This window comes from Vanacampus margaritifer, chromosome 2, assembly GCF_051991255.1.
Source record: "Vanacampus margaritifer isolate UIUO_Vmar chromosome 2, RoL_Vmar_1.0, whole genome shotgun sequence".
Taxonomy (NCBI): domain Eukaryota; kingdom Metazoa; phylum Chordata; class Actinopteri; order Syngnathiformes; family Syngnathidae; genus Vanacampus; species Vanacampus margaritifer.
In genome coordinates, this window is record NC_135433.1 from 29,993,433 (window position 1) to 30,008,361 (window position 14,929).

The 14,929-nt window shown below is 38.4% G+C and overlaps 1 protein-coding gene across 7 annotated transcripts in view; it reads right to left on the reverse strand.

Annotated features, from left to right (window-relative positions):
- astn1 (astrotactin 1) overlaps positions 1-14,929 on the reverse strand; it is a 325,383-nt gene that overhangs the window by 214,966 nt on the left and 95,488 nt on the right. For 2 of the 7 annotated variants that reach the window (XM_077557705.1, XM_077557704.1), the window contains exons 6-8: positions 13,701-13,808; positions 11,546-11,695; positions 5,607-5,774 (exon numbers count right to left, since the gene is read on the reverse strand). In XM_077557705.1, coding sequence (XP_077413831.1) covers positions 5,607-5,774; positions 11,546-11,695; positions 13,701-13,808 — 426 coding nt within the window. Of the gene's footprint in view, positions 1-5,606; positions 5,775-11,545; positions 11,699-13,658; positions 13,809-14,929 lie in introns of all 7 variants that reach the window. The other 5 variants (XM_077557701.1, XM_077557699.1, XM_077557702.1 and 2 more) reach the window with 3 other exon arrangements.

Below are 14,929 nucleotides of genomic sequence, written 5' to 3' on the forward strand. Positions count from 1 at the left end.
TTTGTGATGTATTGTGATTGTGAACAGCTAAAAAAAGAAACAGAACCAAATTGAATCATACATTTCGTTAGCGCTGCAGTAGTGACGTCACCGGCAAGCGCAAAGGAGCTTCTATCTATTTGATTATTTCTTCAATCTTAAAGTATCCTGCTTTCATATTCTTAGGTTTAAACACATTTTTACAATTTTAGTCCATACATTTTGTTATTTCCATGACATCTTTAATCATTTCTGTGAGTATGTCGGGGATCTGCTGTACTTTTTAAAAAAAAAAAAGATTCATTTGATGACATTGGTACCTTACCTTGTGAGTGTAACAATGTATGTGTTTTCCAAGTTACAAGCAGTCACTTGTTTTTGTTGTGTCCCCCCCCCCCCCCCCAGTCCCCTTTGTGTTGTGAAACGGTACGGTCGGTACGAGCAAGCTTCAGATAAGCTGCTACAAGATGGTGGCAGAGAGACCCACAACATACACCCAGCATCATGCATCACTCGCTATTCCAGATACAAGTAAATTGAGATTTATTGAGATTTAAAAATGTATATTTCAGTTGTGGTTTGCAGCGGTGCTGAATATGTTTTCAATACTTTCCCACTCACATGTAGATATAGTCAGCACAATACCTAATAAGGTGACCAGTGAGTGTACTGTTTACCGCATGTGATGATATAAACCGATTATGAACTAAGAAAAATTTAGTATATCATCAACAAGTCGTTGAGTAAAAGTGAAGTGAACTTTTGCCTTCCTTTGCTTTGAGTTGACTTGTGAAAATTAATTAAACTGAGAGTTTTTGTCACGGCTATTCACAAAATTGAGACTTTTGACTTCAAAAATGATTTTGTGGAAATATGGAGCTTGATGGATAGTAGCAGAATTAAAAAAAAAAATCTTACACACGAGACAAAATGTATTGTCCATAACTGGTTTGGCGATATAAGAAATCCAGAATATAGTATTGCATTTCCTTATTTCTTGTCCCAACTGATGAATGACGTTGACAGCACATTCCACAAACATATGCACACCAAAGTATAGTAAAGGTGGCAAAGCAATGGTAGCCACAATAACCTGGTTTCAAGTTGTGCAGCAAAGGAGGCCCCATGTGTTAAAGCATCCCCCATCTCTTTTAATGGATTGCAGAAGCAGCACAGATGTTGCCACAGCGCATCTCAGCTCTCATCTGTATCTTTTCTTGCAGAAAAGAGGATTGGACTTAAGCTATCTATAGCAACTCAGCAATCTCCCTGCAGCGCCTGCACACATGTACATGCAACCATCCAGACAAGCAGGCAGGCAGGCAGGCACACATACAGTGGTTTTATCATGGATACATATTGGGGAAAAGTGCTAAATATGAAAACAGAATACAAATTGATGGCTGCAATGGGGGAAATGCGAAGCTTTAATAGGCTTAAAAATGTAAGTTCAATTGCTGCCTTAAAAACATTAGTTAACTTAAAAAAAAGAAGAAGCTTTTTTTCAACTCAGGAAGCTAAGTTGTAAAAGTTCCCAATTAAAAATCAATTATTATTTGAACTTGATATTGTGAGTTGAATGAATTACTATACTTGCATTCTCTTGGCAAGGAAACTTACAATTATATGCTATTTCAACTCACATAATTCAGTTATACTAGTTGTTCAATTAATCACTAATTGTTGTTTGAACTTAAAACTGAGTTGAAACAACTCACAACATTACATTATCCACTCAAGAAAACCTGATTTCTTTTGTCAGAGGAATATACAGTATATGTATATATCCTTTCAACTTACATTTTAAATTTAAAATAACAAACTATATTCATACCACTTGCCCTTTCGAGTTAAGTTGACTCATGTTTTTAAGGCAGAAATTGAACTTAAAATTGTAAATTAAGTCAACAAACATTGTCAAATTGTATCCCCTGTCTGGACTAATAAATGACAGTGGTTCTCACTCTCGGTCGTCGGGTACCCCATCCAACCTGTTTTCCAAGGCTGTGTCCGAATGTGCACCTGACTCCCTATATAGAGTCGTACTGAGGGGTCACACCATTTAGTAGGGGTGTCCGAATGTCCAGGGAGCGAAAATAGGGCACCCAAAATTACCCACAATGCACTCTGAAAAGCAGCCAAACATCGATGCTCAATCAACCTGATTGATATAGACCACAATGCATTGTGAGTATGAAAAAAACATGGCGGGAAAACTTAAGTTATGTTAACACATTTAAATTTACATTTCCTTGAAATGGCTTATAACCTTGAGCTGCAATGTCACTAACTCGCGAAATTAAGTTGACATTCCATAACTCATTATCTTAAGTGGAAGTAAATTATAAAAACAAGTTATGATAACTAATTGACAGTATCAATTTTTACAGTACTTTGAGAGAAAGAGTTACAATTTCATAAATACTTGCTTGAAAGGAGACATTTGGAATACAGTTTGGCAGTGGCTAAGAAAAGCCTAAATATTAAGCAAAATCATATATACACAAACAGACAGTTATATTCAGCACTGGCAGAATTGACATCCACCAAACACGTTTTGTCAATTTTGTGATGAGACGATATCAAGTGAGAAAAAAAACATCAGACATTAGCAACGTGACCTTGTTTGTCTTCATACTAGAGGGGAGTTCATAGGATGTTTTAATGAATACAATAAGGGAGACCAGAGCTTGATGAAAACACTTTTTACAATTTTATATATTTCTTGGAATCAGTACATCATATATAAACAAAATGTATTATTTTTTTTCCCATCAGGATCCTACGGAGCCCCTAATGAGACAAAAATATTTGCGTTCCCTTTCCAAAAAAAAATTTGCGTGATTGTGAGATCATGCAAAGGTTTTTTTCCCTGTGAGAGGATGCTTTGTAAAAAAAAAAAATTAGGAGTTGATGCACTTCCGGGTCATCTTCCATGTGACCAAAAGCGACGGGGATGGAGCGTGTACAGCAGTGGGAAAGCTTTTCCGAAGTGACAAGGATGAAGCTGCACAGCAGTGGGAAAGCTTTCCCCGCTGTTGTGCAGCTCCATCCTCATTGCTTTTGGTCACATGGAAGATGACCCGTAAGTACATCAACTCGCTTACAAAAAATAGCGTCCTCTAACAAAAAAACGTTTACTTTATTTCACAATCATTGTGAGGGAACGCATTCCCTCACAAGGAACGAGGTGTGTATTAAAGTCATGTTTATTGTTAACTAATGCCGTTGTTTCACGTTGTGTGATTTAGTGCATAGTAAAAAATATATAGTTTTGGTCCACTAGGGGGTGCTGGCGCACATTGGTAAAAATTTAGCAACGCTGTGGGTCAAGGTTCTCTATTGTTTGCTGTGAATTTGTATTTCTGTATGATTTTTTTTTTAAAGGTATTTTCAAGGGCAAATAAATGGCAATATTTAAAAAGTTAAATATACACTGTCAATTGTATTAAAAGATAATATTGTTAAGGCTATGAAACTTAATCATTTAAGGCAATTCCTTTATGATACATGGCTTGAATGTGGTAAGAAGATACACAGGGCATGCCGTTTGAGTTATTGATGGCATTTTTTGTTTTTGTGTTGGAGCTCTTACGGTGTGTTCACATAAAGGAAAGGGTAAATAAAAGTTGTGAACCTTCAGTTGGAGAGACCACCTTTATTTCAACCCAGGATTCTACAATAGGAAACACAAATTATTTTGCAAGTAACTGCACTTTTCTAACACTGAAAACAAAGAAGAAGACATATTCACTCATTATTAGTGTGGTTTCTTGTTTTTGGATGGGGAATTTTTTTTAAAGATTATTAATTCATTAATAATTATTCATCTGGGTGAATGAAGGTCATTAAAAACAAAAGCAACAGCAGTCTATGAAGTGGTAATCTTTAATAGTACTAGCAGAATAAATCAGCATTTACGTAAAAATATTTTGGTGACCTGTAGTACTTAACAGATGTATAATAGATAGGTTATAGATATACTATTCTGTTTTACAGCGAGCACAGTTGATTTGGCGGAAGTAAAGATCCAAATATAATCACTAGCAGAGAAGGAATGACGAGCTCATTAAACAACACAATTTCTACAATTCTGTTTTATCAGTACACTGTTCTCATTATTTAGATGTTGAATACGGTTGCTGTCTTGAATAAAACATATGACGTACAGTAGCTTCACATGACTACAACATGGTGTGTAAGGTAAGTATCATAAATGTGACTTTTTTTTTCAAACCTGTTTGCTGATTGTTGGTAATTGAAAGGCAAGCTACCTCATAACAGCCTAGCCAAATTTATTCTGCATCAAATAGGGCTTTTCACCCAATACACTCTGTGTCTGTCTAGTTTTATTTAATTTTGTTTTTATTTTACAGCAGATAACCTCTCCTCAAAATTGCATGACAATCAAGAATAGTAAAACGCTACTAATACAATGCCAGTAGAGTTGAAGGTTTCGTGATGGTGTCAGTTTGAACCTGTAACAAATTGGTAGACTTTATAAGCGGGTTTGAGTGTAGTAGAAGGCAATGGGAGCCAAGCCCAGATAAAGTGCGCCTAAGCTCTAATGACTGTACTTTCACTTGTGGATGACATTGGGGACATTTCATGAAAAAAATGCCAATTACACTTGTCAGTCAGTGTGCCCACCACGACAGTTTAGATTGTGAAACTCAAAACTAACAACAGTCTGCCATGGCAAACAAAGGTTCAACTATTTTGCTCCACAAAAAATGCAATTCATTCGGACAAGACATCCGAAAAATGTTCTCTGATCCTTTTCTGCTCTGCTTTGCGTTCCCCCAACTCTGTTATTGTGATTCCCAGCGGAGTGCTGAAAGACCACTAAAAGATTGCAGTGACTTAGTGGCTAAAACACAAAAGGGTTGTGTCTGTGCTCGGCCTGGCCTACCGAATGTGCCTAAAAGTTTTATAATCAATCATACTATGGCAGATTTTTATTTTTTTGTGAAATGGGCTGTACAGAACGATTGTAAAATACTCGCGTATGTTAAATAAGACAAGGTAAAGCCTTTACATTTTAGTATACAAATTGTTGCGTCTCTGGAGTGCCTGCCCACCATCAAGTGTGAAATTACACAACAAAGTAGTCATTTTTTGGTCATGTTTAAGTATGTCCATGTGTCTGCTGCATGCACTACATACAGGGATGTACACATGAAAGTGACGAGTGTATTTCAGTGTTTTGATGAAAAGGTGCTGCCTCCATGAGTGAGAATGAGGGTGGGATTCAGTTCGCGACAGCTTTGCAAAAGTGCAACTGCAGTTGCAGGGGTGAAGATTCCTTGCTCTGCAGCTGTTGGCAACACTAACACTCAAAATAGAAATGTGCAGGGTAAGCAGTGTCTCATTTACAATAGACTAGACCATAAAATGGGATGATTTCAGCTAGCTTGAAATATAGTGGTGGGAAAAGTGTGCTATTATTATTAATCCTAGGTGTATTTTATGAACATGTGATGTGTGTGTGTGTACTCATTAGTTCACCTAAAACCTATTAAAAATCCCATACCGTTCACCTAAACCGAATACTTCAGAATCCAGCTCGAGTCGTGAGGTTGTCAGGAGACCCGAGGAAGGATCAAAGAAAAGAAAGGAAACCTCACCTGTTTCCTGATCACACTGGTGCTCACAGGGGTCCAGCAGGCGTCGTCCACACAGTTCATTCACCCATGGTCCACTAGCATTCTGCTGGTAATACAGCAAGATCTGCGCCGGGTTCAGCCAGTCAGATGCATCCAATTGACTTCCCTGCAGCAAAATAAACCTTGACCCTGAGGACGGGGGAAGACAGCAAAAATACATAGATGAAGAAAAGTGTTGATTGAGTGGGCAAGAAAAAAAAACAGCAGGCTACATATCAATAATGAGCAGCTGGAGAAATCAGATATTGCAACTTTTTCTCTAAGTAAGTTGATGTTATACAATACATAACAGTTAAAACAATTGTTTTCATTTGGCAGTTTATCTTCATAGGAATAGGGCAAAAGCAATCACATAAATATATTGCCTGAGACTGAGCCGGTGGGTGGCGGGGGCGACTACGTCACGATCCACAAGTGACGTAGTCTGCAACAGCCAAATTCTGTTTATCTCAGTGTTTAACCTTTAGATGGCACCAAACATACGGGTTTTGCCCCAAATTCAAGCTTTCAACAAACATTCACTGAAATGACCAGGGTATGTAGACAGCATTTGTAAACACCAGTTTATACAGTTTATCAGCACAAAAATAAAAGTTGATTTTGTGTTGAGTTACCATTTTAACCATGTCAATTGTGAAAGTATGTTTGAACATGTATGGACAGTTAACATTAAATTGAAAAAAATAAAGTAAATTTCTGACTAAACTGTCACGGTCAAGCAAGGTGAAATAACACAAAAAAATACATTTCATAGCTTGCAATCACAAAAGACACAATGGGAAATAAACAATTCCCAGTTGATATGGTCATTATGTTGGCTCTAAATGCATTCACAGCAGGAGGACTGAGTTCCACTTCCCAGAGAAATGGACACATTCATTCAGAGTGTGTGTGTGTGTATTTCATCTGGTCGGATGCACAGATTAAAAAAAGAAAAAAACTGGCAGGTACATGCCAGATTATACTTGACAGCGTCAAACATAATGTTCTGCTTTAGTTTGTCCTAGACACATTTCACAAATGTAATGTAAAATAGTTTTCTCTATTAAAATTAACTTTTTATTGTGTTTGTTTTAGAAGGGACATCTTCTCTTTATGCACATTTTCTCCCTCTGAATCAACAAACATATTTGTTCCAGTTATGTTTAAAATGGATGGCACAAAAGACCCATTTGGTAACAGCTGGAGTATGAGAGCACATTAAAAGTTGAAAAATGAAAATCCATGAACAAATTGGAACATTATATTGACTCATGAACATGGACACACCTGAAAAGAGAGGAAAATTAGGATTGTGACTTAAAAAATAAAATAAAATCACTCCACCAAATTGTGCTGCTTTTTAAAAAATGTGTTATGAAGCAGAAAGAAAAATAGTGATGCCAATCTAAGGATGACTGGTACACTGACACTCGATGCAAGAAGTGGCAGAGGGCAGGCTGTATTTCCTGAGGAAGCTGGAAATACTTCAACATCCATCAAAAGCTGCTTCCGATTTGTCCCATTCTACAGAGTAGCGTCCTGGGGAGGCAGCATTAGAAAGAAGGATGCAACATGCCCAAACAAGCTGTTGAGGAAAATGTGTGCTATTATTGGAGCAGAGCCAGAATCCTTAAGATTTGTTGTTAAAACTTGTTAGGACCAAGTTTGGTACACATTCTGGCATTAGTTTAGGCCACACCTCCTGTGAGTGTTGACTAAGACAGTCTATGAACTGGGAATCATTTTGGACAGCTTCAACCTTCTGCATTTGTGTGGTTGGATTATTCTAGTGTTAATCTTTCTTGGTATTAAATTTGTTAGACCATTGGTTCTTAATCTGGGTTTGATCGAATCCAAGGTGTTCGGTGAGTCAGTCTAAGGGGTTCGGCGGAGATGAAGACACGCACCCAACTCGTATGATAATATGCCTCGCTTGGGCATTATTGGCTGCAGGTGATCATGCCACATTGCTTAGCCTGCTTTATCTGTGGTGCAGAGAATTTGATGCGCTCAGTAGTTGACTTGTGAATGTTGTGATGGTTACGACATGTTATTTCTTTATTATTGTAATCTGTTCATACTATATTTGTTGAGCAAAAAAGGAAAGTGGTCTGACGAGTATGTGCAACATGAATGGGCTCTTTGCACAAATCCACTACTTCCTGAACTCAGTACCACTCCTTCATTTCTTGTCTTTCATGATTGGTAGTATTGAAGTAGTGGATCACCTGTATAACAGAACATAAAGTGTTCCACAGGGTTCATTTCTAGGGCCTCTGCCATTTTCAATGTTTCTGCTTCTGTGTTCCATCTAAAAAACAACAACAACAACAACAACACTGCGGTGGTTGTTTCAAAGTGTACCATAAATATAGAGTTGAGTTGTGTGACGGGAGTCAGTGTCCTAATTGCACAACTTGCAATGTGCAGTTCTAATCCAGCACAACTAGCTATATTGCAAAAGTAAAGGAGCACTAACTAAAACACAACGCTTTCTGAATTCAAGTTGAAGAGAGCCATATTCGATGAAAAGGCTACTCTCCCTGTTTGTTTTGTTCACCAGTAAAACCTAAACCCATGTCTTGAATTAGAAGATTTTTTTTTTTTTTACTTTTCAATAACGGGTTCTGTAAGAACCACTATGTTAGACTTTGACTTGCAGTCCTCTTTCTGGTCATTTAGTCATTCATAGTAAGGCGAGCGAGCATTAAAGATAAAAGAGCCAGCAGAAGATCGGACGGAACCTGACCTGTGTGCTAAAAGAAGTTGCAGCAATTGAAAACTTTTACTGCAGTAAAATTGCCTCTCCCTTGACTAAAACTACTCCAGTCAATGAAAAGAGTTTAAGTTAAAAAAGCTGAAAGCCAGGTTCACCTCTGTGCTTGTGCTTGCAGCAGTAAGCAGGTCATTGTGGATGTTCAAGCAACACTGAAGTTTGAAGTGTTTTCTCAACTCTGTGTCTGTGATCAATGTCATTATGTGAGCTCTTGTCCCATTTTGTTTGTACTTAAACCTATCACTGAGGATCTTGTAACACAAAGCTATCTGATGGAAGAGTTCCGCAACTTCATGTTAGCCCCAATAGGGTGGTTGTCCTGATGACCTGCAACATTGAGGTCATCAAAATGGTCTCAATCTCACTGGTATCTTAACCAATCTTGACCAGGTAACACGTGCCAGTGATTGTGCTATTAGTAAGCCTGGGAAAGTGTCACGGTTTCCGGCAAGTGGCTCTCGGCTCAGCATGGTGATGCGGCGAGCTCACCCAACCTGCCATCTGCTGCATCGCATAAAGTTGACTTGTTTCAGGGAGTGGTACTGATTAATTTCCATATATTTTAATGGGAAATTGCTTTGTTTCACGAACAGTCTCGGACCAAAATAAGTTGATGAACCAAGGTTCCAACTCTAATTGCTTTTGGTGGATTTAAATATAGACAGATAAAATAGATAGGAGAGATCAAAGAGCTTATTAATCAGCTGACAGTTTACAGTGGCCCTCAATCAAATCGTATGTGATGACAACAACAAAGATCTCTTCATTTTGCAAAGACTGCAGCTCCACAGAATGTGTCTGAGACTACTTTGGATACAGATTAATTTGTCCATTTGTAAACATTCAACAATGATAATACTATTCCCTGGCCTCAGTCAGATGTGCCGTTTACACTCGACAATAGCATTCCAGAACCCCCTCCCCCCCAACCCCAATCTTTTGTTCTGTTTCTAAATCAGTGAAGATAGTGTTATCGCAAGTAAACAAACACCTCCAAATAATTACTTCCCCTGATGTGAACAGCCAAAAAGAAACGGAGTTAGTCTTAACAGTATTTGTGGGCAGACGCTTGCCCAGCTGTTGGCATTAATAGCTTCCTCCCCCCAGTGGAAGAATACAGATTTTCATTTGATTCACTGTGACATCAAATCAAGTCTGATAAGATTGTGGAGACATTTATGGAAACATTCTAAATCGATCCTGGTTTTGTAATTCAACAGGCAAATTCGCCATCTTTCATCTCTCCTTTCAAAGTTTCCTCCATGGACAACTCCCTTGAATTTTAATGTCTCCCTGGCGGGCTGAAGTATAACATTGGCAGGCAGCAGCTCCCTGAATCAAATCAAACCTCCACATGATAGATGAGTGAGGCTAGTCAGTCTATAATATATCGGCACTGCCAGCTCACTCGTGTGGCTGTTGAAAAATGCCAATGAGCAAGAACCTCGCATTTGGCCACAGATATTTGTTTGATTGAAAAATAATAACAATATCCTTATTTAATCCTGAGTGGAGGCCCCAGTAGTGATGAGACAGTGGGGCACAGCAAACGCAAGGGAAATCTGTTTTTATTGAAGACATATTTTTCACAATTATTAACATGTCTGTGACATATGTTCCTCAAAATTTCCCAATGACAAAAAAAATATCCAAACTCATATTTTTCTAACATATTTCTAGTGGAGTGAGCTCATTTTAGGGGCGGAGCTGTCTCATGCAGTGAGCCAGCCTTCTTCCCATCCTATACGTTGCTGGGCTAGTGCTGAGGCCGGCTTTCACTAGAATGACAGCTAGTGGTAGTGACAGCTAGTCTAGCATCTTGCCAGCACGTTAGATGGGCCCAGAATGTGGAAAAACAAGCAAGTGCTAAAACCCCTTCAAAGACATAGATGGTTGCAGTGGACATGACATATTTGCATGTCTAAACGCATCATTTGGATAATGTCAATACTTCTGGTTCATAATTGGATTTTACTAGCCAATCACAATTTCAAGTGGATTTGCATGATGTTCCTGTTAAAAATTTTGCATATAAGCTTGGTAAGTTTACAACACGTTACAACCATAATATCCTGGCGTCCACTATAACAACTAAAAACATGAGATAAAAAAATAATAATTTTCCCCCATGTTATGTGGGAAAAGAGTCAAAAATTTTACCCAACAGAAAAAATGCCGGTCTGAAGGGGCTACAGAAAATGTAAATATTTTTACTTGCAGATGCTTTGTACACTGTAAAAAAATGTCTGTAGAATTAACAGTGAATTTCTGCAAAATTATTTTCAAAAAGCTGTACATGGAAAAACCACGAAGCATTGTGTAATTTACATTAATATGTTGTAAAACTCTGAACCAAACACAACTGTGGATTTGACAGGAAGAAAATTTTTAAAAAGATAAGATTTTTGGGAGAATTCACAAATTACTGTAATTTAAACACAGTTAAACTGTAAAACGGAAAACATTGGGACACAGTTAAAATTACATCATTGCAATGTTAAAAACACACTTTGTCATTAGGTTCGTTGGTACATTTTGTTTATGGTGGCGCGGATCAGTGGTAGAATGGTCGTCTTGCAACCCTGAGGTTGTTGGTTTGATCCCAGCGCAGTATGACTGTTGAAGATCTATGAGCAAGGTAATGTAACTCCACTTGTTGCTGATGCTGAGTCATCAGCAGGTGAATGTGTAGTCAAATTGCAAAACACTTTGAGGGCCTTGTAAGGTAGGAAAGAGCTATACAAATGAAGTACCATTTATACTATTTTGTTCTGTTTGACATTGTCTCTACTCGGAAGCAGGGACAGCGCAAGTAGAAGTACGATGAAGGACTTCCTGTGGGTGGTCTCTGTGCCCTGGCTTCAAAATGCTGTGATGCTTTGAGAGCACATCTGTTGTGTTGTTTCACATGAGAAACACAGGGAGGGGGTTGTTGACCTGGCATTGTCTCACAGAGTGCAAAGATAATCAGTGGCTCACCCACAAAACACCTGCACTCTGTTAGCAACCCAGTGGATTGAACTCTCTGGGGGGCTGCACAAAAATACCAGCTCAGACCCCCCCCCCCCTCCCCCGCATAGATTTAAAGCACAACAGAGGCAAATGCATCACGAATCTTAGGCTGCTTTAAAAGAAGCCTTACCGTCAGCAATGAGGTGCTCCGGCACATGGAGGATTACACGTACTGAGAGGCTGCAGGATATGTGAGAGCAGTAGACCAGGCTCATCACGCAGCTGATGACACTGATTAGAGTCAGTGTGGTCTTATTGATGGGGCTCCTCGGGGAACCTGCTGCTGGGAACAAACACACAGAGGAATGGGGATGGATCGACATTGACATATGAAGTGCTGATTTCATTTGAGTCCTCCCACATCCCTTCATACATGCAACATAAACATCAAACTAGTTATTATATAAATAAGCCAAAACAATAGGCTCACCAGCAATAAATCAAGGCTATTGGATGAATACAACGGGCCTTTGGGATGTTCGGATAAGGCACGGTTCAATGGCACTGAAAGCATTGCCATCCAAACAAGGATGTGGAGCTAAATAAGAATCGAGGCTTTGAGACGGTTACGGTTGAGTTTTCCGTTTCTTTTTTTTTGTCCTCTTCAGGCATGCTGACAAAATATTGAATACTTCTTACGCCAGCATGTGATATCCAAGTGACCTTATATAAGTAATGACCTTAAATCGAAATGTTCTTAAATTATATATATAAATTTTTAGTAATTATTTATGCTGTCAGTATTTTTTTCAAATATTGCCTGAGATCTGTTTCAAAGTCAATATGAGTCAATGTTACTCACTGTAATGTGTCATATGCTAATTGAGTAGAAGTTGACAAGTTGCAGGGATCCAGTTTGATATAGCGTACACGTGCGCTCCGGCATAATTGGCGCATCGTGATTTTTGCGCCGCTGCAAGCCTCCTTTAGCATGCTGGGGAATTTGGCAGTCTAAGTCATTTTATTTATAAATAAATATGACAACAGCGTGCATTGAACTCTCTGAATCATTGTAGAAATACATTCATTGAAGTCATTCATTATTATGATTATTATCTTTATGATATTTTTAAAGTCACCTTCCTTGGCCGCAGAACAGCTATGGGTGGGAATGTGAGGGAGTTCACACTTGGACATGAATAATCGGGTTGGAAAGAGGTCTCCAAGTACTCACTTAGTACACACAGTAGTGATCAGCAGTGGCAAACTTTATGTCACCTTTTTGCAGTTTCGTATCTTCTGCATCGACTCCAAACAGTCTATTTGTGTTTTTGCAATGTCAATGAAAGATTTTAAAGGGTTTGACTGGAGCTGCTTCTATTGGCTGTGAAGTTAGTCGCCTGTGTTCACGCCCACAACGGCCCAATTACACATTTTCAATTGTGCTTGTCTGCGAAAATACTAACAGAAAGACAATGCAACCCATGCACACAATTACACTGCACTTTAACTGGGCTTGCGCCGTGCATTCAAATAAAGCCCTCAATGTTATCCTTCCTTGTAGAAAGAAAACATTATTTCTTCAGCATCTAAGAACATCCTTGCTATGAGCTGTTTATTACATTCTATTCTTAAACCCATCTTTAATTAAAGGTGTTGGCTGCACATCTACTGTAGAAGCTTGGTTATGTTTGTGACACCTGTGCACATTGAGCTGGAATAATTAGCTTGGAGGCATTGCAAAAGCCTTGTAACACGTTTTGACAGCACTTTTTATATTAAGGGCATTGTCCTTTATTTCTTTTCTTATTTGTTTCCTTTATACATACCATTACAGCTCATTTAATGGTATCCTTAGTTCATGGTACAAGTTGCAAGAACATGGCATGCAGACAGATAAAAGCGTGCTGCAAGACGACAATTTGACAGCACTTTAAACCGTCTTCCATAGAAATAATATTCATCTGTAATATTATTTCAAAATGTGCCTCCAGATGCAATGTATTAAAATGTGCAACATTGACACCACTGATTTTGTTGAAATCGATATATCTAAACAATTTGTGCACGCAGATGCAATGATATCAATGGTACATGCTCACAGCTGAAACATTAGGTCTCATACCATCAACACCAATCATATGCATGTATTTAACTTATTATATCTATAATAAGTCAGAATCATGAGCAGACAACACTGGCGCCAACAACCGGTTACAATCACCATTAATATTACTTGTCATGCGTTGTGGAAGTGCACACCATCAAACGGTGAGAGAAATTGTGAAGTGAATCCTCCTTACCCCCTGAGCCCCACGCGCTGTTGGCGTTACCATTTCTCATACCTCGACTCCGGCGTCGACTGCGGTTTGGGTCGGTGTAAAAAGCCAGCTGAGGCTCGCTGTCGGCCTCAGTGCCAGAGTCTCCGTCTGGGTTCAAGAAATTTGAGCCCGCTGTTGGATTCACAAAAAATAACAAATGAAAAAAAGTGGAAAATAGCCCTGTAGAAAAAAATGTATTGATCGATGGTTCTGTCTGGCACTTAGTAACTGGATAGTAAGTGTAAATGTAAACTTCAACAGTCTAACTTTATCAAACTCTCCGGTTGCACAGAAAAACTGTTCTGGCACGCAAAGACATACAGACCCTACATATTTTTCAAATTCACTGAATATGTCACTACAATGACCTTGTGAAAACATTATGCCAAGGAGAAGTACAAATGAAACCACTCAATAATCCTGAGCTATGTTTTCATTTATAATACGATTTGGGTGATTATAAGTTTATACTGATGTGAGAATGTTTTCCTTTTCTTTCCAAGTAGGATGATGGACTAAGCAAATATTTCAATGCTTAACTACGATACTAGTATGATCTTAAGAATAAACCTTGATTGAGTATATTATGATGATCAAACTGCTTTCAGTATTTGCATAATACAATTCAACTGAAAGCCTTTTACAAGAGGCTTTTATTATATTTAGAGGGTGTGTACTGAGGCTTGTCTTACAAGAGTTAACGGATTGTGTTTCACAATGTGGCGTGTGTGTGTGTGTGTGTGTGTGTGTGTGTGTGGTGGTTGGGGGGCTCTTTCAAAGCAGCAATGATTTGCTGTCTGAGTGAGATAAATGTGAAGGGAAATAAAAGTCAAGCTCATGTTGCCTCATGACAAGAGCTTTAAAAATCCCCAACCAAGACGTTGTGATTAAACTAGAAGAGATCCATTTGAAACAATAGGTTGACAGAAGGTTCTATGTGACAAACTACTTGATATTTTCATCTTATTGTATACAAGAACTTCACAATGTACTTATCATTTACACCTTCTCTATAAAGCATTATTATTAGTATGCTTTAGAATGAATTTAAATCAAAACACATAAACCCAATAACCCTGTTTAAACAAAATGTCAGTGCCCATTTTGCAGTAAATCAGCAATACTAATTAGCTAATTGCATCAGTATAAACATAGATTGAGCCAGACATCTAAGTGTAGTTATGGGCTCAGACCTACAGTAAATCTGACTAGTCACATTAATACATTTACAAAGTCAGCCAACTTACAAACTA